This window comes from Myotis yumanensis, unplaced genomic scaffold (assembly GCF_028538775.1).
Source record: "Myotis yumanensis isolate MYYU_CA2020_CCGP unplaced genomic scaffold, mMyoYum1.0.hap1 SCAF_2, whole genome shotgun sequence".
Lineage (NCBI taxonomy): Eukaryota > Metazoa > Chordata > Mammalia > Chiroptera > Vespertilionidae > Myotis > Myotis yumanensis.
In genome coordinates this window covers 90578653-90605003 of record NW_027223753.1, presented here as the reverse complement: position 1 = coordinate 90605003, position 26351 = coordinate 90578653, and the positions used below count along the sequence as shown (strand labels likewise).

Below are 26351 nucleotides of genomic sequence, written 5' to 3'. Positions count from 1 at the left end.
GGACCCTTGAGTCCGCAGGCCGATGCTCTATCCACTGAGCCAAACCGGTCAGGGCTATAACTTTTAATATATGAGATCAATCCCTTCTGGCATGAAATGTTTTTGTTGAGAAATGAGCTGAGAGTCTTTTGAAAGCTCCCTTGTAGGTAACTTTCTTTCTCTTGCTGCTTTTAGATTCTTTCTTTGTCTTGAATCTTTACCATTTTAATTATGATTTATCTTGGTGTGGGTCTCTTTGGGTTCACTTTGTTCAGGGCTCTCTGCTTCCTGGACTGTGTGTCATTTTTCTTCACTATGTCAGGAAGATTTTCAGTCATTATTTCTTCAAATAAGCTCTCAATCCCTTGTTCTCTTTTTTCCCCCCTTGGTACCTCATGGTGCAAATATTGTCCCAGAGGTCTTAAACTATCCTCATTTTTAAAAATCCCCTTTTCTTCTCTGATTGGATGCTTTCTGATACCTTGTCTTCCAAAGCACTTATTTGATCCTCTGCTTCATCTAATATTCTATTGATTCCTTCTGATATATTTTTTATTTCAGATGTTGTATTCTTCATTTCTGACTGGTTCTTTTTCATAGTTTCTATGTAATTTCTTATGCTTACTATCTCTATTGAAGTTCTTACTGAGTTTACCAGTTATTCCCCTATGTTCTTTGAGCATCCTTATAGCCTTTGTTTTAAACTCTGTATCTGGTAGATTGCTTGTCTCTATTTCATTAGTTCTTTTTCAGAAGATTCCCCCTCCCTTTTTTTTCATTTGGGACATGTTTCTTTGTCTCCCTATTTTGGCTGCCTCTCTATACAGTAGGTCCTCAGGTTACGTTGGAGATCTGTTCCTATGGCGTGACATAATGTGATTTTCGCCATAAGTCGGAACCCGCCTACATAAGCCCCTACGTCACTCACATGGAGCACATAAACAGCAGTAATGAAGTGAAACAGTAAAAAAAAAAAAAATTAAAAGAAAGATAACAATTCTTGACCTTTACTGTGGTAAATAAACAATAAAAAACATAAAGCACATATGTACATACGTCAAAATGTCGGAACTTTTTTTTATATAAATAAATGGGAGATGGCAATATAACCATGAAATGACATACATCAAGTCTGACATAACCTGAGAACTGCCAAAAAATAACCAAAAAATATTTAAGCCATTTGTGCAGCCTTGTCCTACTCAAGAATCTTGTTCTTCAGTGTTCAGCAGATAATTGGTTTGTGTATGCCTGTGAGAAAACTACCTGAGGTCAGAGAAAGAACCATATGCCTGAGTAATACCCAGCCCTATCAAGATGCAGAATGTTTCATCATCTCAGAAAATCTTTCAAATCCCTTCAAAGTCCATCCTTGCCCACACCTGTATCCATAAGATGAAATACTTTTTATGATTTCTATCAATATAGATTAGCTTTGCTTATTCTTGTATTTCATTTAAATGGCATCATATAATCTGTCTGGCTTTTCTGGGATTTTGTAGGTAGAAGTCATTTCATCTGTAAATAAAGACATTTTTATTAATTCTCAAGTCTGCTTTATTATTACTTTTTATTGCCCTGAATAGGACCTCCATTTCTATTGTCGATTGGAAGTAGTAAAAGAGAATATACTTACACTAGAGGCCCGGTGCACAAAAATTTGTGTACTCGGGGGGTCCCTCAGCCCGGCCTATGCCCTCTTGCAGTGTGGGACCCCTTGGAGGATGTCCACCCCAGTGGGGACCCTCACCCCATGGAGGTTTGGCCAGCCTGGGTGAGGGGCTGATGGCTGTTTTCAGGCTGGCCACACCCCTTTTTCGGTCTGGGGTCCCCACTGGGGTGCCTGGCCAGTCTGGGTGAGGAGCTGAGGGCTGTTTTCAGGCTGGCCAAGCCCCCTGGTGACGTAAGCTCCCAGCCTCTCCTTTTTTTCTTTTTCTTTTTTAATTCTGGGATTTATTTACCTTCTATAATTGAAACTTTGTTGCCTTTAGTGGAGGCCTGCGGTAAACTTGGCTTCCTCCATTGCCAGGGGCAACCCACTCCTGCTCGCTCCAGCTCCGTGGCCACGGCTGGCTGAAAGCAGGTATCTGGGGTTTGTTTACCTTCTATAATTGAAACTTTGTTGCTTTGAGTGGAGCTCAGAGCTTGCTGCGGCAGGCAGGGAAGCTTGGCTTCCTCCATCACTGGAGCAAGCAAGCCTCCTGCTCACTCCAGCTCTGTGGCTGCCGGCCGCCATCTTGGTTGGGTTAATTTGCATATAGTCGCTCTGATTGGCTGGTGGGCGTGGCTTAAGGCATAGCGAAGGCATGGTCAATTTGCATGTTTGTCTTTTATTAGTGTAGATTGTTCCCAATCATAAAAGGGGAAAGTTCAGACTTTCACCATAACTGATTAGGTTAAATGTGAATTTTTATCAGGTTCTGGAAAGTTCTTTTCATTGCTGCTTTGCTGAGTTTTTGTTTTTTTTTCCCCCACCTTTGTATGTAATGTATCTTTTCTCATTGGCTGCTTTAACATTTTTTTTTCATGACTGCAGTGTGCTTCTATGTCAATGTCTTGGTTTATACTGCTTGAGATTTATTGAGCAGCTTGGAAGCCCACAGGAACTCATTTAAAAAAATCAAATATTGAAATTTTAAACCATTATTAATTCATATGCATCTTCTGTTTTCACTCTCTTCCCTATTTCAGTCTCTTTTTATAGTACTCAAATTATATATATTTTAGATCATTTGACATTGTTCCATATGTCACTGATGCACTATTCATTTTTATCTTTTTTTCCCATTTGCGTACTATTTTCTGAATAGTTTCTATTGCCCTGTCTTCAATTGTTTAACCTACTGTCAAACAAATCCAGTTAATTTTATTTCTTTGTAATTAAAGATTTTTTAATTCTAGAATTTCCATGTAGTTATTTTAAAATATTTCCCAATTCTCTATTAAGATTTCCATTTTTTCTTTTATCATGTGTGTACTTTTCTAGAATTCCTGGTCCATATTTATATTAAGTGTTATAATGGTCTTGTGGTTGTTTGTTTATTGACTGTTATAATCATTTCTGTCATTTCTGAGTTTGTTTATATTGACTTATTTTTCTCCTGGTTATGGGTACCATTTTTCTGTTTCCTTGGATGTCTAGTACATTTTAATTGTATTATGGTGGCTACATTTTTATAGAAACTGTTTTTTGAATTTCTGTGTTTTGTTGTCTAAATCAATAGAGTATTAATATTTGTTATTACATGCAGTTAATTTCCTTGAGCATCAAATCTAACCTTTTAAGCCTAGTTTTTAAGTTATGTTAGGGGAAGTCAAGAGTAGCCTTTACTTCAGGACTAGATTAGCCTTGTCTTTCTGGGATCTCTACTGAAGGCTGTTGCTTTTCAGCTATCTCTTAGTCCTATGAGAGCTCTGGAAAATGATCTTAGTAGTTTACATGTGAGCTGATATTTGGGAGGTACAAAACACGTGAGTACAGATGTTGATGTAATTGCTTGTGTGCTATAGATTCAAGAATTTTCATAATTCTATTTTACATTATTCACATAAAAAGCCAGACATACGTTGTGTTTAGAATTATACATGCTGTATTTTTTAGTATATAGCTGACAGAAGAGCTCTTTCATTTTGACTTGGTATCGATAAGAATTGAATTTATAGTTTACAAGTTTACACAGACTAGCTTCCAGCTCTCTATATTTTAAATCTAGTTTATCTCACATACTTCTGACAAGCACCTCGGTCACATTTGTACCAAGGTAGAGTTCACTCCACCTTTGTGAGTAAGGGATGGCTCCTGGAAGTTGTTATTACATTGAAACAACTAGCAATAACTTCACTACAGACAAGATCACATGAGGGTATGGAACTAAATACAAAGTGGATTTGTCCGTAATCCATCCTTTCTAATCAGGGTCTTCAAAATGCCTATGGAAAGTCTAATGCCACGTGGCACAAAGGAAAGTGTGACAGAAAGAAAACTGCTAATTTAACTGATTATAGTTAAAATAACTTCCTTTTGAGAGTTCCAAATTGGTGACAGAGTAAGTTATAGCTACCCTGACACTCTCCCAGGACCGAACTGGAATTACTACTAAAATAAAGAAAAAAAACCATCCTGAATAATCAACTGAAGACTAGCTGGAGAGAACCCTGATAACCAAGGATGGAAGGTGGGACCACATAGAGACTGGTAGGAAGAGCAGAGGTACAAAAGGGATTGCCAGATAGCTGAAGTTCCAGAGGGATATCTCAACTGTGTGTGTGTGTGTGTGGGGTCCCACTGAGAACTCTGAGGATTAAACTTCAAGCTGGGCTCCCCAGTCTAGAGGATCAGAACTAAGAAAGGTGCCCACATAACATCTGGCTGTGAAAAGCAGTGGAGTTGCTGTCTGCCAGGAAGAGACAGCTGGACATGCAGGTATCCGCTTAAAGGGCTAATGCACAAAATTTCAGTGCAGCTACTCACCTTGGACTCTGACAGAGGGAGGGCAGAGTGGACTGTGTGAGGAGAATCCAGGGTTGGGGACTCTATGGTTAGATTTCCGAAGGCACCCACCCTGGTTCCCTGTGCTGAGTCATTCCCTCATACTGCAGAGAACATCATTCTCAGGAAGACCTTTACCATCCAAGCAGCTTTTGCTTGGAAGGAAAGCAATTGTCCCACCCTGTTGGAAAACTTCTCGCCCCACCCAGTAGAATCTAAACCTTGCTGTGGTCAATAGCCAGAGGCTAATTAAGACTGATTAACAACCAGACTGTAAGCAGAGGCAGATTCTGGAGGCTTTGAGTCTCTGCCTGGTCTGATTCTAGACCTGGAGCTAGGAAAAGCAGACCTCGGTGCATATCTTGGTCCTTTCCAAAAGCACCTAGCCCCAACAGAGGGAGCCACAAGCTTTGGATTGCTGATAGCTCTAAACAGGGTACCCAGGGCTGATGGAAAATGTGTCTGACATTGTCCTGCACTAGAGATAGGGAATTGTAGCATATCTACCTAATATATAGAAACAAACCCTAACAGGCAGCCAAAATGGAGAGACAAAAACAAGCCCCAAATGAAAGAACAAAATAATTCTCCAGATTAAGAGGTAAATGAAATAAAGATAAGTTTATTAGATATAGAGTTTAGAATAATGATCACAAGGATGCTCAACAACATGAGAAAAGATATAGAAACTATTATAAAAGACCAGTCAGAAATGAAGAATGACATAGCACTAATAATGAACACATTTGAAGGAATACACAACAGATTAGGGGAAGCTGAGGATTGGATCAGTGAATTAAAAGACAGGGTAGAAAAAATCACTCAATCAGAGAACCAAAAAGAAAAAAAATTAAAAAACAGGAGGATAACTTAAGGGAGCTGTGGGACAACATGAAACACAATAATACTTGCATCATAGGAGTAAGAGAAGATGAAGAAAGTGAGCAGGGGATAGAGAACCTATTTGAAGAAGTAATGTCAGAAAACATCCCTAACCTGGTGGAGGAAAAAGTCATACAACTTCAGGAGGCACAGAGAGTCTGAAGCAAGAAGAACCCAAACAGGCCTATGCTCAGACACATCATAATTAAAATGTCAAAAATTAAAGACAAAGAGAGACCCTTAAAGGTAGCAAGAGAAAAGCAAACTGTTACCACTAAAGGAGCTCCCATAAGGTTGACACCTGATTTCTCATCAGAAACTCTACAGGCCAGAGGGAATGGCATGAAGTACTCAAGGTAATAAAAAGCAAGGATCTGAAACCAAGACAACTATATATATACTAAATATACAAAAGAAACCATCAACAAAATGAAAAGGGAGCCAATTACATGGGAGAACATATTTGGCAATCATACATCTGATAAAGGGTTAATATCCAAAATATATAAGGAACTCACAGAACTTAACAAAAGGAAGACAAACAATCCAATTAAAAAAATGAACAAAGGACCTAAATAGACACTACTCCAAAGTGGACATACAGATGGCCAAAAGGCATAAGAAAAAATGCACAGTCACTGATCATCAGAGAGATGCAAGTTAAAAGGACAATGATGTATCACCTCACACCCGTCAGAATGGTTACCATCAACAAATAACAAATGACAAGTGCTTGTAAAGATGTGGAGAAAAGGGAACCCTGGAACACTGCTGGTAGGAATGCAGACTGGTGCAACCATTATTAAAAACAGTGTGGAGTTCCCTCAAAAAATTAACTATGGAATTGCCATTTGACTCAGTGATCCCATTTCTAGGAATATATCCTAAGAAACCCAAAACACCAATCAGAAAAAATGTATGCACCCCTACCTTCATAGCAGCACAATTTACAATAGCTAAGATCTGGAAACAGCACAAGTGCTTATCAGTAGACGAGTAGACAAAAAAGCTGTGGTACATTTACATCATGGAATACCATGCAGTGATAAAAAAGGATCTCTTACCCTTTGAGACAGCATGAAGGACTTGGAAAGTATTATGCTAAGTGAAATAAGCCAGTTAGAGAAAGACAAGTATCACATGATCTCATTTATATGTGGAATTTAATAAACAGAATAAACTGATGAACAAAATAGGTCCAGAGACATAGAAGCATGGAACAGACTGTGGAATCTCAGAGGGAAGGTGGGGGTGAGTAGTTGGGTGGGAAGAGATCAACCAAAGAACTTGTATGCATATATGCATAACCCATGGACACAGACATAGTGTGATGAAGGCCCGGAGTTAGGGGTGGGGAGGGCTAGAAGGGGTCAATGGGAAAAAATACTTCCAACAATACAGATTTTAAAAAATAAGATTACTTTCTTTTGAAAATTTTAGGAATACCTATGACAATGTGAAAACAATGCCAAGACCCCTCCCCGCCTCCCCGCCTCCCCCAGGTCTTTGGAAAGACTCTGTGAAAGTAAGTGGTCCTCCAGCCTTTGTTAGCTCCCTGGTTAATCTGCCTGGACCGGGCTACAGTGGGGTCTCTGTTCTGCACACATTATTGAAACTTTGGAGTGCTTACAATATTTGCTGTCTATTTCCTGGGCCTGGTCATTTTGTGATACCATGAGAAGCTGACCTTAAATAGTTTTCACTCTCTTGAGAGGAATACAGAAAAATATAAAAAGGTATGTTTTTAGTTTGTTGTAACAGAGGAGGCTGTTTTCCATGAGGATTAATAATAAATGAAGATACCGTCAAATTCCTCTTTAATTTGGAATGTACTACATGTAAAGCATTACACAGCTGATGTGGAGAACACAGATATTAGATAAGTCATATGAATTAGCTAATCTTACTGGGATGGCTTTAAAAAAAATGCTTGATTAAGTCTGGCTCAGGTGATTCCATAAGAAAGATAACTTATTTTGTAAATCACAAAGTATAAGTTTGCAGTTGTAAGCCTTAATATCTAGAGCAGTGGTTCTCAACCTTCTGGCCCTTTAAATACAGTTCCTCATGTTGTGACCCAACCATAAAATTATTTTGTGTTGCTACTTCATAACTGTAATGTTGCTACTGTTATGAATCATAATGTAAATATCTGATATGCAGGATGGTCTTAGGCGACCCCTGTGAAAGGGTCGTTCGACCGCCAAAGGAGTCACAACACACAGGTTGAGAACTGCTGATCTAGAGGCTACTTCCTTGAGATAAATACTTACCAAAGAGTAGATAATGAATTAGCCTTTTTAAGACTAAAATGACACTGTCTCCAACAACTAACATGGAATGAAATAATCACTGCTGGTTTATAGAGCAGATTACCTAGACAATTTGAGATTATAAAAAACATATTTTTATCATTTAACTTCTAAATAACGTTTCACTAATCTTTTTCATATCTTTCTTTTCTCTTTATATATAAGAAGCAATTAAATATAACAGAGTTAAAGAGAAATTATCATAAAAGTCAATGAAATTAGATTCCGCTAAGAGTGACTGCATAGAGACAAAGGCTATTGTCTCTATCTTAAGCTTCCTTAATACATAAATCTAGAATCCTTTTATTGAGCTCTCTGGTTGACAGTGCTCAGCACTGCCCACATTTTAATTTGGATTCATTTAAGAATTAGTCACAGTGAGGCCCTGCATCTTTATTATACTTTCCTAGAATTCCACAATCTAATTTTCTTCACATGCATATGCAAATGAGCCCAAGTAGAGAGGGGGTGTGAAGGGGAGGTAAAAACGCTGAGAACCTTCCCTGAGGGCCAGGAGAAGTGAGGGGAGAGCTGTTGTGAGTCTGAGATGAAGTCTATGAAAAGAGGCAGCCCTGAGTCATGGTGTGTCAGTTTCCAGTCTGTGAAGGCCCTCCCACCCTTTCTTAGGACTCAGTGCTAACGAATTTACATTTGGGGATATGGTGTCAGCACTAGTCTTTTGAGACAAGGAATTTTCTTTTTTTTCATAGCATCATTTCTTTAATTCATATTTCCCCATGAGCATAGTTTTCATATTTTAAAGCCCTAAGAATTTGGAAATAATAGACATCTATATTTAATTCTAAATGAGACATCTGTATATCTGGAATTACAGGCTTTTTCTTTTCCCAGAAAATTACTTCAGAGGAGACGAAAGGACAGACACAAGAATGGAGTTTGAACATCACTCTTTCTGCCCAGAGCTGGTGTTTCTTCCCCTCTGTTAAGATGAAGGACACAGAAACTAATAATTATATATCATAATGCCTTATCTACACTAATAAAAGAGAAACATGGTAATTGGCATACGACCGCTACCCTTCCCATTGGCTAATCAGCGTATCCTTATGCAAATTAACTGTCAGCCAAGATGGCAGCCGGCAGCCAGGCACTGAAGCGAGCAGGGAGGCTTGCTTGCTCCAGTGACTGCAGACTCCAACTTTCCCCGCCTCACTTGTCGGCCTCTCAACTGCAACTCTAAGCAACTATTACTATGTTACAAATAAGAAGCTAAACAAAACCAGCTTTCAGTCAGCCCCGGACCGCAACATTGTATCCATGTTTTCAGCAGCGAGGCCTCAGAGCTAAAGCTGGCCCAGAATAAAAAAAAAAAAAAAAAAGAAAACAAGGAGCGGTTGGGAGCTTTTAGTCAACTGCCAGCGGGGAAAACAGCCCTCAGCCCCTCAGCCAGCCTGGCTAGGTACCCCAGTGGGGACCCCCACCCTGATCCAGGACACCCTTCAGGGCAAACCAGCTGGCCCCCACCCGTGCACCAGGCCTCTATTCTATATAGTAAAAGGGTAATATGCCTCCCAGCACCAGATCAGCCTGACAGGGGGCAGCGCCCAAACCCCCTGATCAGCCCTGCTCTGTGCCTGAAAGGGGGGGAGCTCCCCAATCCCCCGATTGCCCTGAGGCTCTGTGTGTGACAGGGTGCAGCGCACCAACCCCCTGATCGGCCCTGCTCTGTGTGTGACAGGGTAGAGCCATAACCTCTCCATCGGCCCTGCCCTGAGTGTGACAGTGGCAGCACCCCAACCCCCTGATCGGCCCTGCTCTGTGAGTGATAGAGGGTGGTGCCCCAACCCCCCTCCACGGGCCTTGCTCTATGTGTGACAGGGTAGAGCCATAACCTCCCCATTGGCCCTGCCCTGAGTGTGACAGGGTGCAGCGCCCCAACCCCCTGATCCGCCCTACTCTGTGAGTGACAGGGGGGAGCTCCTCAACCCCCTGATGGGCCCTGCTCTGTGCGTGACAGGGGGGAGCTCCCCAACCCCCTGATCGGCCCTGCTCTGTGAGTGACAGGGAGCAGCGCCCCAACCCCCTGATTGGCCCTGCTCTGTGAGTGACAGGGGGCAGCGCCCCAACCCCCTGATTGGCCCTGCTCTGTGCGTGACGGGGGTGGCACCGCAACCTCCCCATAGACCCTGCCTTGAGTGTAACAGGGGGCGGTGCCCCAACCCCCCAGTCAGTCTACCCTGAGCGTGACTGAGGGTGGCATTGCAACCTCCCGATCCGCCCTGCTCTGTGCATGACGGGGCGGCGCCCCAACTCCCCAATCGGCCCTGCTCTGAGCCTGACCAGGGGCTGCACTTAGGGATTGGGCCTGCCCTCTGCCACCCGGGAGCAGGCCTAAGCCAGCAGGTCGTTATCTCCCGAGGGGTCCCAGACTGTGAGAGGGCACAGGCCGGGCAGGGGGACCCCCCCCCCCCGAGTGCACAAATTTTTGTGCACCCGGCCTCTAGTTCTTTATAAAACACACAATGCCATTTTCTATGACCTTCAGTAGGGTTATAGACTGTGGGGATTGAACCTTCAGAGTAATAGCAGGCTCAGCTCTGCTGCACAGAAGACTTTTTACTGCCCCCTGGTGGATAAAGTAAGAGAAGTATGGTTCCTAAGGACCAAGGCCAAAGTACCAGAAAATTGGTAAATTCTGAAGAGGAGGTGTGCGGGAGAAGGTGGGGTAATATTAAGTGGATGTGAATTGATAAAGTAGGGGACAATTTGCTACCTCAAATGCCCTGGCTTCCTATTTTATAGTGTCCCCGTTGGGCCTAGGTCCTTCACTGGCCTACCCTATCTACCCGGGGGTCCCTAACACTTCCTATGCTAGAGGAGGAGTCCCTCTCCCAGCTAACTTCGATGGAGGACAAGCCTTCATCTCATCACATGGGCTTCAGCTGAATTGCTCCTGACAGCATTTCCCCTCAGACCTGTCTTCTCATCCTAGCTATCTGAAAGCTCATCCATATTCTGGGTGGTGGTTAACTAGGAATAAGTCTATGCAACACAGGGTGCCATGTATTTTCCAATAAATGCATGCCTCTAATATGTAGGCTGTGTTTCTTGAAACTTCAAATCTTCCAACCTGCTAATATAATTATGTCATTTTTGCAGCCAGGGTTATTATTAGTTATGTAGACTTTAACATCTGATTGCTTCCAGGCCTTTGTTTTCCCTGAATGGATTGTTAATAGGGATGCAATTGTCATTAAAAATTGGGACTCAGGTGCTGTGGGAAAAGCCTGGAATTCAACTAATAAATTAGGAAATCTTTCACATTTTGCACTCAAAGGAAATATTGTCTTTGATAAAAACAGTTGGCTAGAAAGGCATACTGATGAGGCTTAAGTTATGGGTTAAGGGTATGCTAATAAAATTCTTATTTACATACACTACAAACACAATCTATGAATGACACAGTGAGTATTTCAGCTCTCAGTGTTGGTGGGGAAATATTAGGTGTTCTATTATATCAAATACAGAATCTTGTAATAATAGATTCTTGGAATTGGAAGTGTCTTTAGGACTCATCTTATCATTCTTTTGCCTAGTTTAGCAATCCTCACCAAACCATTTCCAATGAGTCAGTTGAGTGCCAAGGCCACTTGGACATCTTCGATTTGGTGCTCACTGCCTTGAATAGTTGTTTGGTTTCTGGTAAGAAATTTGTGAGAAGTATTTGTTGGCAGGTCAATACATGGTGCCTAGTTTTGAGATATAAAATGAAAGCTCAACTTATTTCTTCTGTTAGCTTCATCTCTAGATTCCCTAAAACCACCCTCACCCTGAACTCCAATCTTAGCAACAGAAGGAGCTTATAGTGACTGATGTTTTCTGCAGAATTGTTTAAAATCACTTTGGTAGTAGCATGAGGAAGGAAAAGGGCTATTTCTGACTGATTATTGTTTTGAGGGTGCTTGTGCATGAGAAAATGGGAGCTATGTTTCTGGGAAAACTTGGTTGGGGTAATTCAGATTAGAATGAATGATTCCAAGTATTTCATTTCCAGGGAGGAGCAGAGAGACAGTGGACTATGTTCATACAAGTTGTGCTCAACAGCTGAGTTCTGATTCTCATCTCATCTTGACCCATATTCTTTGGGCTTTGATGCTTAGGTCAATTCTAGAAGGCAGAATGGTAAAGAGGAAACAAACTACCTGGAGACAAAGGAATTTGAGATTTTAGTGATATGGAAAATGCCTGAATGGCAGTGAGCAAAATGACAAGGGGCAGCCTGAACAATGAAGTCCAGGGAAAGTAACACTCCATCCCTATTCCATTCTGGTCATTCATTCATCCACAAAATGCCTATTGACAGGCTACTCTGTACCGGGTACATAGTGATGCATGCACCAGAACCACAGAATTTCTTTTCTGAGTTGAAAAGTGGATGCTTGCCTAAATGGAATCTATTTTAGTCACTTGGGACTGTTAGTCATTTTTGGCAAAGAAAATCATCGTGATGGGTCAGTCAGATAACTACAACTTCTTTCAACATTTGGCAGAAATTGTCAGGGAAGTCATGCCAAGGCACAACAGAGATGGAAAGAGATAATCTGTGGGGAAGCATGAGACTTGGTTGGAAAGCTTGTGAGGAGGACATTCTGAGAAAAGGGAAGTGTGTGGAAGGTTGCCTGCACTGATGATCGGAATTCCAATTTAGGGGAGGCTTAGGGGAGTGTCCCCTAATTATTCCTTGACCTTTCCAAACAAGTCTGTGCATGTGCAGACCCCCGGGTGTTTATTGGAATCCTTATGCTTAATCCCTGGATGCTCTTGCCTAGAGGACAATGTAAACACATGTGTCCTCCCAAGATTACTCACCTACTGGTTGTATCTAAAGATAAAAATTCCAATAAAAACCTAATGAGGCAGGTAATCGAGGCTGCCTGGCTTCTTCAGCTGGGCCATCCCTTAGCCCTCTCCTCCACAGTGAAACTGTGTTGGAATAATCTGTTCATCTGTCGTTCAGGGGCTGCTGGTCAGCCCCAGCAATAGTCAACTTTAAACTTAAAGGGTATTATTTTTCCACATGTTAAGATATCGGTCTGACATGTAATTTCTGTTGTATTTACTGGTTTTCATATACAATGAGGTGAGTTCCAGTTGAAGGGGACCAAATATTAATGGTGAAGAACGTTGATTTTCCAGGTTCTTTTCTAGGCTATGTCTGAAATGTGATGCTGGAGTGAAAACAGAAACTCTTCCCTCCCTAGCATCTCGATTTTGCCTTCTTAGCTAGAGAAGTAGACTAGCTGGTTAAAGAGGCTTATTTGGGTCCAGTCAGATGGTGGTCTATCAAGAGTGAACCCTAAAGCTTGATGACTTCTGTTAAGGAGGAAGAACCTCCAAGAAAACTAATTAGAACTTAATAGATAGTGAAGGACAGATCCTCAGGCCATGGAAGATCACTATGAAATAAAATATTTGTGTAGCAAGATCCTGTGACTTCATCTTAGCAATTCTAAGAATATTTTTTTCCATAAATTGAGGTATAATTAAGATCACCACAATGATCTCTACCTCCTAGTTTTATGGCCTGTGTAATCCTCTCCCCTTGACTGTGGGCTGGACCCAGTGACTCACTTTTAACAGAATATGACAAAAATTACAGGTGTTATTCTGAGTTTAGGTTATAAAATGATTTTGGCTTCTGTCTTGCTTGCCTTATTTTGCTCTCTTGCTTTCTCACTGTGACAGATGTCAGGTGTCAAGTAATGAGTGGCTCTCTGGGAAGGCCAGCATGACACGGAATGGAGAAAGCCAGCCAACAGCCAGAAAGGAAGAGAGGCCCTCAGTTCACCAGTCTGCAAGGCGCCCATGAATAAACTTCAAAGCAAAATCTCTCTTGAGCCTTCAGATGAGACCACGACCCTGGCTAACCTTGATCTCAGCCTTGTGAGAAATTTTAAGCCAGAGCACCCAGCTTAGCCATGTCTGGATTTCTAACTTTTGGGGGGATTATTTTGAATGTTATGAACATTTTTGAATACTCTTATCTTTTGGTGAATATATGTAAATATTTCTGTCAGAACTATACCTAGGAGTGGAATTACTGGGTCACTACAGCATAAAAGGCAGATTCCTTTATTAGAATCGTATTTTTTGAATTCATGGTTACAGGCAAGATAAATTCAGATTAGTAGATGCGGCCAAATAGTTTTCGAAAGGAGTTGTATCAATTACACTCTTTCTCGCAGTGCCCAAGACCAACCTATTATTTTACTATTTTGGATGGATTCTTTGTTCCTTCTCAATTCAGCACAAGACCAAGTATGCCATGGAATTTTAATGGAATATCATATCAGTAATAATACTAATAAAAAGAATCATAATAGCTGAGGTTGCTTTTGGACACCTAATTATCTGATGTATTAATTTTTGAAGAGCCATATACAGCCAGTGCTTCATTATCTGTTATCTGGTGTGTATTGAGCACTAACAGAACAACACATTAAGTATTAGTTGGAAGGGCTGTCTTTAAACTAGGTTTTTTAGAAGATATCCAGGATTAAAGAAAAAAAATTGTGGAAGTAGAATTCTTTTATTCTGTGTTCTCAATATTTAGGTTACCTAGATGAGCTCAGGCTTTTTTTTTCCCCTTAAATTTGCCAGATAACGACCTTCATTTTTTGCTCAACATTGCTAGTGAATCTATCACTGAAACCTATTGTTTGTTTTTTAATCATAGAAAATTTTTTTTTATTGTATTATACCTATTTTTCAACTTTATGTCAGTAATAACATTTTGTTGATCTGTCTGGGCTTTTAAAATTGTATATTCAATGAAGCTAATTGGGATATTATTGAAGATACCAAGCATTTCTTTTAATGATCAGCATAAAAGGCAGATTCCTTTATTAGAATCGTATTTTTTGAATTCATGGTTACAGGCAAGATAAAATAATCATCATCACGAGCTCAGCCTTACGTCTATAATAAAAGCAATGTATGAAAAAGTAAGCTTGGCAGCAGCAGGTCAACACCATGGGCACTTCAGCCTGAACAGGCTTGGTCTTGGTGGGGGTGTGAACTTGTCATTTGAAAGTTTCTGAAAGATACAGATGTCCATATTTGAAATATGGGCAACAGCCATAAGAAACTGGCACCAGAAATAGTAAAGGTTAAGTGAATGATAAAATATCATTGTGTCATTATGGTAGGAAAACCTTCAAAACCTACATTAAACACCATGATTTATAATATAAGGGCATGCTCTACTCATCTGAGGGAAAGGTATAGAATGAAAAATTAGATGCTCTTCTGTTTTCTGAGGGCCATGCTGTCCTACTGAGCACAGGCAAGAGCAATGAGTGTACATCAGAGAGACTAACTCTGTGCCTTTGTCAGGAACTGTGGGTAGGTGCCTTTCTGTGGGTTTTGGATGGTGCTTTGATGAAAGACTGCACAAAAATGTGGGGCACATCTGTGGCACAAAGAATCTTGTAGAAGAGAGGCTGGGCAGGAAAACTGCTACTCATTATAACCACTGGTGGGTGCAGAGGACACATTTCTAGAGGGCAGGACTGTTTTAGTGTCATGCCATCAACTGTGGCACAAGGATGACATTTCCTACTTCTATGGCTAGTTTACGAATCACCTTTAACCAGAAACAGGTTTTAGGCCATTATTGGACTTAGCTGTAGTAGTGACCACAAATTTTGGTTTAGGTATAACTAACATAAAAATACTTTGTTCTATTGTATTTCACACAGAGCTAAATCAGTGTATATCTCTGTGCAAATGAGGGCATTTTTAAATGTTCAGGGAGAAAAAAATGGAATGTAGGTTAATGACCAGACTAACTATTTCCTAGTATTTCAGTTCATGGGAATGCTGGTTTTGTGGGGGTGGTAGAGGATGTGAAACCTCTTTGAGGTTCTCAATGGAGTGGCCCTATTTTCTAAGTCTTTGTGGAAGAGCAATGTTATCCTTCATTTTTGTGTCCTCTCTCTCAACTTCAAGTTATCCCTAATGGCATCTAACCAAATCTTGATGGAGATGAAGGTGATGAAGTATCAAGAAAAACCATAGTTTAAGAGGAAGAATTAAAGGCGCTGGCAATACTTAAATTAGACTTGGGAGTACACATGTTAGGTCTCTTCAAATCTATGGAGGCTGTTAAGTAACAACAAACTTTACATGTCTATATATTTTTCAGAAAGGAAAAATGATGATCAAAACACTGATATTTCTTTAAAGCAAGTATAGAGTATTAGTCAGTAAATTGTTCTCCTTTCTGAGATTATTGGAGTAAGTGCTCTAATTATGTCTTACTCTTTATAGATGACATCAAACCTAGTGGCTTAAAAACAATAATCATTTTACATATCTCATAATTTGATTGGTCAAGAATTTGGGTAAGGCTGGGCATAGTGAGTCTTCTACTCTAAATGGCATTGACTGAGGTCACTTGATGGTATTCAGCTGGTAGGTGGACTTGTCTAGAGGGCCCAAGATAGCTTCATTGTCATGTCTGGTGCCTTGATGGGAATAGCTGGAAGGCTGAGCTCAGCAAGAATGGTTGACAAGAACATCTTCATGCAGATTCCTCAGTATGACATTGTCAAAGTAGTTGAGCTTTTACATGGAAACTCAAGACTTCGATGGAGAAGGATTTCAAGAGACAAGAACTGAAAGTTGCCAGTTTCCCAAGGCCCTGGCTAAGAACTGATTGTGTTGTTTCTACCACATTCCATCAGTCAATGCAATCATTGGGCCATATAGAATAGCGGGGAGGGGAGGGGAGTTGCACCCCACCTCTCAATGAGAGGAGTAACGATATCTGATGGTTATTGATACTCTATGACTTTAAAAAAATCTCCTGCATGCATTTTTTAAAATTCTCACCCAAGGGTAAGTTCTTATTGATTTTAGAGAGGAAAAGAGAAGGAGAGAGAGAGAGAGAGAGAGAGGGAGAGGGAAAGGGAGAGGGAGAGGAACAGGGAGAGAGAGAGAGAGAGAGAGAGAGAGATAATGTGAGAGAGAAACATCTATCAGTTGCCTCCTGTACACACCCTGTACACACCCTGACTGGGGATTGAACCCTAAACCTGAGTATGTGCCCTGAACTGGAATCTGACTCGCAACCCTTTGGGATGACAACCCACAGGATGACATTCCAACCAACTGAGCCACATTGGCCAGGACGATACTTTATCACTTTAAGATAAATTCTAAGTCTGATTGTAATTATTTCACTTGCTATATTTGCCCACTTGCTCAAATCAGAAAGAAGAGAAAGAATCCTTTCTGTGTTATAGGCACTTGCTTTTACTAATAGAAATATTCACTAGTACCCTTATGTTTGATTAGTTTCAGGGATGGTGAAATATTGCTTAATTACTTGTCCTAGAACAATGATTAATTAATGTGAAAATTAATAGGAGTTCAGTAATTGTATCAGCAGTAAACTTACCAAGCATCTTTTTATATTTTTTAGATTTTTTTTTATAGAGAGGAAGGGAAAGGGAGAAGGATAGAGTGTTTGAAACATCGATGAGAGGAACATCGATCAGCTGCCTCCTGCACATCCTCCACTGGGGATGTGCCCGCAACCAAGGTACATGCCCTTGACCAGAATCGAATCTAGGACCCTTCAGTCCGCAGGCCAACACTCTATCCACTGAGCCAAACCGGTTAGGGCCCAAGCATCTTTTTAAAAAAGTCCATTGTCTTTGGAGTGAGCACTATTTTCTAGTAAGTTTTCCTGCTGCAACTGAGGTGCTTTCCCCCCCACTTCTCATTTATTTATATTTGTTTTTACAGTAATTTCTGACAGACATACTCAAAAGATGTTGTTATTGTTGTCCTGTGTTCCTTTTTTATAGAGTCTTATGAAAGTAAAACTGAGTCTAAATGAGTTGAGGTGCTGAGAAGAGAGGGAAAATCTTGCCCTAAGATGGGGAGAAGTATCTCTAGAATCAGTTGGTTTCTTGGGTACTGAGTTGGAGAGCTTTACCTTCAAGACAGAAGTGAGCGTGGCCCTCAGAACAAGATCCTGGGTCTTCAGCATTTCTTGTGCATGGTAATTGTCATGTCTAAATGGAACCCAAATTTTAGCCTCTAGGAACTTGTCTGTCACACATTTGTATCAGTTTTTGAAATGGACAGCACCCTCCAACATGCCACCTTTTCCACTTTGTCTACATCTCATTTCCCATGTTTGAATCCAAATGCAGCCACACCCCAATATTATACCTGCCACACTGACCTGAGATAGGTATTCTATACCATACTCTTTGGGCCTTGACCCATCTATATTTTTTAGTTCTGCATCCAGTGTGTTATTAGCAGCCTCTATTAGCCTCCCTCCACAACATGGCCCAGAAGAACAAATTCTCATTCCTGGAAGTGCTCTAGCTCTGACACAAACCTGCATTTCTGTGGCTAAGAATCTTTGCAGGTACTTTCTCATGAATGATTTCATGCATCATTATGGTGAATATGAAAAGCTCTGCCTCCCCTTGCTGGATATTCCCCACCTCGTCATGCCAAGCTAATTTCAGTTCTTTAAAAGGGCCATGCTCTTTCTTTCCTCTAGGCTGTTACACGAGCTCTTTCCTGTCAAATGATCTCCAACTTACCTCCTATTCTTTTTTTAAGAGCCTATTTAAACCTTTTTCCCATTATCCTTGCAGATTTTGGGGGTGCCATTTTCATGCATCTTTTTCTGTTTATTTCCATGGCACTTTGGGGATATTGTACTAACATCTATCCCTTTGTACTTGATTTATGCATTTGGCTCCTCCTCTGGCTTGTGAACTCTTTCTGGGTATGGACCATGGGTTTTCCATTTTTGAATCCCTAAACTCTAGTATGATGCCTAAAATTCAATAAATACTTTTAAAATTCATTCTTGCATGCATTTATTAATGAATGGTTGGGTGGTTAGATGGATGGTTGGAATAAAGAATGGATAGGTCGTTGGAAGGCTGTCTGTCTGGCTGTCTGAATTTTGGGAGGATGGCTGAATGGTAGAAAAGGTGAATAAATGGATGGTTGGGTTGGTTGACTATTTATTAACTTTTTAATAATATTGGATGGATGTTAATAAATAAACTTACACCTAGAATTCTGTGCCTTTTAATTGCCAATGAGTCTAGCACAAACTCTATTTCCCTCCACATTACTATTATAAATTTGTGCATGTTTTTGTTTGTTATACTGCAGCTCTTCAAAGAATCTTGAAGTCGGTTTTAGATCAGCATTCTTAAAACTCTGGGGAGACAAGGGATGTAAAGAGTGTACAGAAAACCAGAGGTTGATTTCACTGCATACTCCTGCCCCCGCTTAATTTGCCATGACACATGGCTTCTTAGACCTTTTTAAGTTCTTCATCAACAGTTTGGAAATAATTATATTTACTCCTTTTAAAGGTTGATGAAGTAAAAGTATTTTTTAAAAACCATATATATATATATATATATATATTCATACAATATCTATCTATCTATCTATCTATCTATCTATCTATCTATCTATCTATCTTCTATCATCTATCTTCCCATAGTTTTGCATGTGTTGACGTCAAGGTTTGCTTGATATATTCCCCAGAAGAACCTTGTGGAAATGTAAGTATTGTTACCCCTCTTTAGCCACTGAAGCTATAAACTCAAATAAGGATTTTTTCAAAGGCACAGAGGACTAGTATAGGCAGAAACTAGAATTTAGAATCTCTGCTGCTATCTAAGATACATTGCTTACCATTGCTAAAATATAATTTGTAGAGCCACAGTATTATTATGTGGTATAGAATCTCGCTATTAAAAGAGTTGGACTGGCTCTAAAGTAGACATAGCACATAAGTTTTGTGTGCCACCTCCAAATTAGTTGGTAATAGCTTCCTGGAGTACTGTGTTGAGAAGGTCTCTGAGGTGCAATATGAGCTACAGTTGTTGAGTGATGTCTACCATGAATGTAGGCTCTCCTGTGCATATTTGCCATATATTTTCTATCTCTAAGACCACAAAAGGTGTTCATTATGACAAGTATTCATTACGATAGGTATTCACGCTGGCTTGTCCACTGATTTACCCTAATGATTAATGAGATCATTCATGAGGAAGTTTCTAGAAGCTGGTTTTTGAACTAAATATGTAACCCGCTTCCTCCAGTGAATGTGGCTAAAATATAGAGAGAGCAGCAAGGAGAACTTACTTTGACATCAATACCAACTATGGTCAATTTTTTGAAAGGAGAAATGCTTGTCTTCTTGTCCAGGTGGGTGACCTACTAATGAAGGGTGATTTATTGAGCAATTGAGTAGTAGTATGTTATACTGAAAATTCAAAGCATTCACTTTTGTGCAGATGCAAACACAATCAGGTTAACTTTATTTTAAGCTTTGATTACATTCTAGTTAATAAGAATATACTACATTAAATCGGCTTGACAGTCTCACAGAATGCCTTTAACTTTAAAATTGGATATTGGAAGGCTTGGCAAATGCTGGGAGATTACTTAGTAGAGTTAGTATGATGTTCCCATAGGGGACTAGCTACCTTCATGGACTCCTGGTGCTAAGAGCTCATAAACAGTCTCAAAGACTTAGAAATGTGGTTATATAGACTAAGAATTCCATTCTGGCCTCTCCCTCAGGTTTCTTCTGCTCTTTTTTATTTGTTTGTTAAGAATCACAATCTACTGACCTAAATCACACCCTAGACATATCAGTGGGGTAATTCTGACCATGCATCAGCTTTGCAAATAAATACCTTGGAGCACAATACAAATGATGCCAGAATCCTCTGTTATAGGGTCAGCAGTACTACTAGCTGTTTGCAAGGCAGAGTCCATATTACCTCTCAGCATCTGAGTGATGACCTGAGGTCTGAACATGGGTGATGTGAAGGACAAGAGAGAATTAGTGGCTGCCCATCCTCCCACAGGTTTGGTCACTAAATCTTCCTGCTTCTCCAAATTGTTGGGTATATTCTGTCTCTAAAATGTATCATTATGCAAAATGATCCCAGAGAGACAGGTGAAGTATAATTACTAATTAAAGAGTCTAATTCCTGATTCCTCCTGTTGCAAGCTAGACTCATTAATTTCTAGTACAGGCATCCTTGCAATGTTTACAAATTGAAGGCAAGACCCTTCACCAGCAAAACAACTACAACTCACTTTATTAGGATACTCTGCTTCCTTGTGGTGGTTTGAGGTATGCCTGTACTGCAGCCCAGAAAGGGTTAAAGTAAGGGCTATTGGTTCCTGCTAATCAGGCCATGGTGTGACACCGCCTATAAAATGCACCATAAAACTGCATTATTTAATAGATCTGAGCATTGCACCTGCTTTCTTAGTTCCTCATAGGTGATTAAGTTTCTCACAAATGCAATTTGTTAATAGGGGGCCACATCTTCTCACAAGGCAAATCTGTGAAATTTGGCAGGCAGTTGCTTTGCTGCAGGTGCAAGATAAAAGACCTTTCCTGAGCTTTGCCAAGAAGACAAATGATGTTGTACTCAATCCATGGGGAAAATATTCTGACATGGAGGGCAGAACCTGCTTCTAAGAAAGGGAAATAGAATTTTAGGACTGAATCATGTGCTTCCCTCCATTTGGGGGAGTATATCACCCTTATAAAAGTATAAATGGGGGACCAGAAATCTTGTTTTACATGAGGCCAGGTATTTAGCAAATCCCCTTGCTAAGGGAAGTCCTCTGATATTTGAAGCTGCAGCCATTTGTGATGATAAATGATGACTTTTACTCTTATGAGATATGAGGGTTTAATTAGGGCTTAATTAAAGCTAATCCTCAGAATCCTTTGGAAAGTAGAGCAATGAAAAACTAGCTCCCACTATGAATAGCCTGAGTTTGGGCAAGTCTATCTTTGAAATACACAGCATCCTCGCTCTGGCACCCTGTCCGGTCCTGCCTGGGTCTTCACAACTAAGTTAAAGCAAGAGCTAACTATTTTTGCAGTAGAATTTCCTCAGCCAAGACTACAAGAGGCCAAGTGCCTGGGTCCGTCTCAGCCTCCTGTGCATTTACACAGTACGTTGTCTTTGAATCTGCAAATCCAACTCGCCATACACATGTCTCAGGGAGTCGCTGGTCATGCTGGCCATCAGCTTCCGAAGGCCGGAGACCCAAGGCCGACACACTTCTTCCCATTGCACAGTGGAGTTGGGCCGGATTTCACTGGAAGGATGAAAAGAGAGGAAAGGTTTTACTTCCCGCAGAGGCAGATCCAGTTTCCCACCTTGATCAGGAGGCAGTGAGAAGCCCTGCTCTCTTCTCTCAGTTGAGGGTGGGTAGAAGACTGACTGGTTCCACTAGTTACAACCCAAAGGAGGAAGCTCTGCCAGAGTCTGCCAGTGATAGTCCCTTGGGCCACGGTTTTTTCCCTCATGGATGCATCAGCATGTCTCTCAGTATATGTGGTCCACACAGTGTACAGTGGAGCTGGGCTGAGCCGTACCACCCACGAGTTAACTGAACTCTAACTTGTTCCCAAGCCTCCATAGTAGCCTCACCAATGTGACTGAACTGCCTTGGCTCATTTTTTTGACACTCTAGTCCCCATCTGGGACTCGACTCCTATCTGAATCCCTTGGATGCCTTTGCTGAGGTGCCAACACTCTGATTAGTTCTCACCAGCCTCCTTGGGTAGACCTTTACCCAGGCCCAAGATCATAACCCTGCCTGCTACCAAATGACTCGGAGTATCTGCATGCTCTGTAATTCGTAATCCTGTTTCAACCACCAAACTGGGTCCTCTGCCCATGCACTTTTCTGCTCCTCATCAGTTGCCTGCTGATAGAGAGCCTAGCCTTTGATGGTCTTGGTATTCTCCTCTTGCTCTGCAGCCCATGTTCTGAGGCCTTCCTAAGCTTCATGGCCAAGCCTGTTGCAGTGAGTAACTGAGGTCAATCAGGGTTAGGAGGTTTTAAGCTTCTCTGGGGGCATATCACATATATCACCCATGTCAGCTTCAGGAGGAGATTACAGCAGGTTTTATATGTATGATGGTTGAGCTAGATACTATTTGACACATTTTAAAGTTAAGAAAAATGGAAGATTAAACAAGCAAAGCAACTTTTATAAGACCACAGATCTGTTAACTGGCAGAGATGAGATTTGAACCCAGGTTTATCTGATTTCCAAATCCATGCTCTTTCTACTGCTGTATACTGTATTTCATACTATACTCTATAAGAAGATGACTTTTTGATCACTGTGCTTGCTTTTCCACAAGTTTGATTTCTCAGGTAAGTGCTGTTCATGGCGGATTCTTGGTCTTTGCTCTCTGACTCTCAGGGAGGGCACATACTGGGTGGCTTTGCATGGGACCCTGGGCCAGTGCTTTTCTGGGAGAGCATCAGGGAAATGAATTGAAAAAAGGGGTAAGGAATCTGATTATTTCCAGGGGGTACTGAGGCCCAGCATGTGAGGGTTGGAAAGCAGTTAGAAATCACTTAGTTCAATGGTCTCATTCTACCGACGAGGAAACCAAGATCCAAAGGGACATATGGAAGTTTACATGGCCACAGAGCCCGATGGTCAGGGATGATGGAAAAAGAAAGACACACTGAGGGACATGACAAAGGCACTTGTGTTCAGAATGAGAAAGGCATTGTGTAGAGGAATTCTGTGGATAGACCCATAGATAGATTTGCCAGGGACTGGAGGAGGGAATCTTTGTTAGCACCGTGGAGGGACCTGGGGGACCAAAGGATCTGGGGGTAACACTGTAGCTTTGGACTCAGGGTGGTTGGAGGTGTTTTAAGGAAGAACTGTGAAGTCTGGAGTGGTCCAAGGGCCTCAGCCACATGAGCTCCTATTTGCTCTCGGGGTTGGACCCACACTAAATCATTTAGACAGAGCCACAGTGAAGGGAGAAACATGGGCCGCATACCTGTGCTTGACCTATGCTATGTAAATTGGAACCAAAGATTTCCTCAGACGTCACTATAACAATATATACTTCAACTGGCTGTGGGTGTGTCCTCTGGGGCAAAAAAGGAAAGAGGCCCAAGTCCTAGAAATCCGGATAATAAATAAGAAGTCCCTTTCTCTGTCATATCTGGGGCCCGTGAACTGAGAAAGGCACTGAGGCCTTGGGAACCTCTCTCTTTGGGGCTGCTCTAGGCATTGACTTTACTCTGATAGTCTAAATGTCTCCATTAATTTGGTATTTGCTAACACTTTTCATAATTTTTTTCTTTATAAATGCGACTATATAAATTCTTTAAGTCAGTTATAGAAAAGCCAAACTATGTGAAAGGACACACATATAACCTATATATGTAGTTTTCAAACTCAGTAAATTGATTTTATGATTCAAGATTTAAAAATCACTGACCTCACTGTGGGTTTCCTCGCCTGTAAAAGGTGGATACTATGGGATATTGAACAGGGTGTGAAGAGTTTATATTTGTACTGTGCTTAGAACTATGGTAAGGCATGGGAAGTGCCAAGTGTTAGGTATGTGGTGTTATTTTTATTATTATCACAGTCACTTTTGTGGCTGCTGTTTTCTCTGCCTGGACCGTCTGCAAAATAATTTAGGACAGTAGATTCCTCCTGCTTGTGTGTGGAAAAAAAGTTACCCATCCTTAATTTGCAGTGATTAGTTCAATAAGAATATAGTTTTGAGATATTTATTTCTCAATAAATTGTGCTATTTTTACCCCAATCCATTCATTTTCCCTTCTCTGGTTTCCCCAAGTGATCAATCAGAAACACTTTGTGAAATGGTCATCTTACTCAGGGACCTGGCCTGCAGCCATGTAATGCAGGTAGCTCCCTCAGACCGAAACTGTAGTCTCTGAGCTTCACATTATTTGTGCTCACTCATAAACTTGCCCACATGATGATATTCACACCTGTATCTCATGCATGTACACATGTACACTTATCATATCTGAGCATCACACAAAGATGCTACATGAAGACACACATGCATGCCTAGGTATGCATTTGCCTACAGACAAATAGATGCAGAAAGAGAGAACTAAATCCTTTCCCCCGCTTGGTAAGTGGAGTAATACTGGAATAATCTTATTTGCCTGCGGATGGATGTGGTGATAAATGGTTCTCGGTAATGTGCTGAGCCATCGGGATATGCTGGCCATTTATCATCTTGAACACATGAGGGCAAATGGGATTATTATTACAATAAACTGCAACTCTCTATGCTTTGTCCTCCATGGGTCTAGCCCTCAGCTTCCATTCTACTTGAAAAACTCAACATTTAAACCAAAATCACAAAGTCGGGGAACTTTTCTCATGAAATAACTCCCTGAACCTGATCATTTTTAAAAGAGAAAAATGAATCTGGAAGGTGAATTATTTTATGTCCTGGGAATATCAAGGGCAGAAACTTGAAAGCTGAGATTCTGTGAGAGGAGGTGGGGGAAGAGCAGGAAGGTAAACTTTCTCAGAGCAGAGTTAGCTTATACCCTGATCAAGGAATATGACACGGCACCCACTGCCTTCCTTGTTCCTAGTTCAATTCCCGGCTCACCAGCTCCTACCTTCCAGACCCACTGTTTTGAGCAAGACACACCCTACCTTCTAGGACCCCTGCAGGGGTGTGGGTGGACCTCGGGGTGGTGACTCCCTTTACTATTCGAGTGTGGCCTAGAAAGGAACTCAACCTTGTGAAGGATTCTGCTTCTACAGAATTGCCCTTTTCAAGAGCCCAAGTCCTTATATAGACCTGCCACTCTTAGACCAGATCTTGGCAGCAGAGGGCACTGTGGAGTGTTTCTAACTATCTGGCAATATGGCTGTGGGCATCGCTGGCTCATTTCTTGGTTGTGGTGTGTGCTGGAGTCAGGAGGAAATGGATAAAGCAGTGCTCTCCCCAAAGTCCCAAGCCTACACTAATATATATATAACAATTTTGACAGTTTCTGAAATATAAAGCTGCCTGACTTTGGAGAGATCCACCCCCGGATCTGAATTCCCATGAGAGATGGAGGACCTGGCGTCCTGTCTGTTACCTACCTGCCATAGACCAATATATTGAAGTAACTAGTAATAGTACCTTAAGGCAGAGTATGCCCATGTAAGGACTAGCCTCTTTCATCCTTTCCTATTCACACTACTTTACCCACCCCAAGGTCAGATATTAACAATAATCAATGCACCTATTTTGAGCCTTATACATCCCAAGTAGTGGGTCACTGTACTGTGTGAGCATTACTCTTTCTTCTAACACACAGATTGTTTCTTTCATCCACTGGCTTTCGATCAAGGTGGGATTCTCGGCACAGCCAAGGTATAAAGGTAGCAGGAGTAAAGGTGCAGAAGTACCCTCAGATGAGGCTTGTGGGGTTACTGATTGAGAAGCAAAAATTGTATTCAGTAGGGGGTTGTGCTGAAGAAGAAACGTTTCACTTTGCCAAGCGATTCTTGCACCTGATTCAGGTTAGAAGGTATGAGAACGAGTGAGTGAGACTATGGTTTCTGACAAAGCAGGGCTATTATTGCTGACCTCTCCCTCAAGCTAGGGTTGATTTCTAATTTAATTATTTTTTCCTCCTGCAACTTTCCTATTAGCACAGGAAGGTTGTTATGTTTTGTGCTTGCATTTTTTTTAAGCACTCAAGTTATTTTGTCTGCTGTTTATTGCATCCACCAGCATCAGGCATCACTTCTGGTGTGCAGAAGCTGTGAGCACTGTAATTTGAAAGAAATGCAGGGAGCCCTTAGTGGGCAAATTGGTT

At 41.1% G+C, this 26351-nt stretch overlaps 1 protein-coding gene across 1 annotated transcript in view; it reads right to left on the bottom strand.

Moving 5' to 3' along the window:
* Positions 1-19969: 19969 nt before the first annotated feature.
* F13A1 (coagulation factor XIII A chain) overlaps positions 19970-26351 on the bottom strand; it is a 193780-nt gene continuing 187398 nt past the window's right edge. Inside the window, exon 15 of the mRNA XM_070403447.1 lies at positions 19970-21816. Within this exon, the coding sequence (XP_070259548.1) occupies positions 21663-21816 (154 nt within the window). The 3' untranslated portion in view covers positions 19970-21662. The remainder of the gene's footprint in view (positions 21817-26351) is intronic.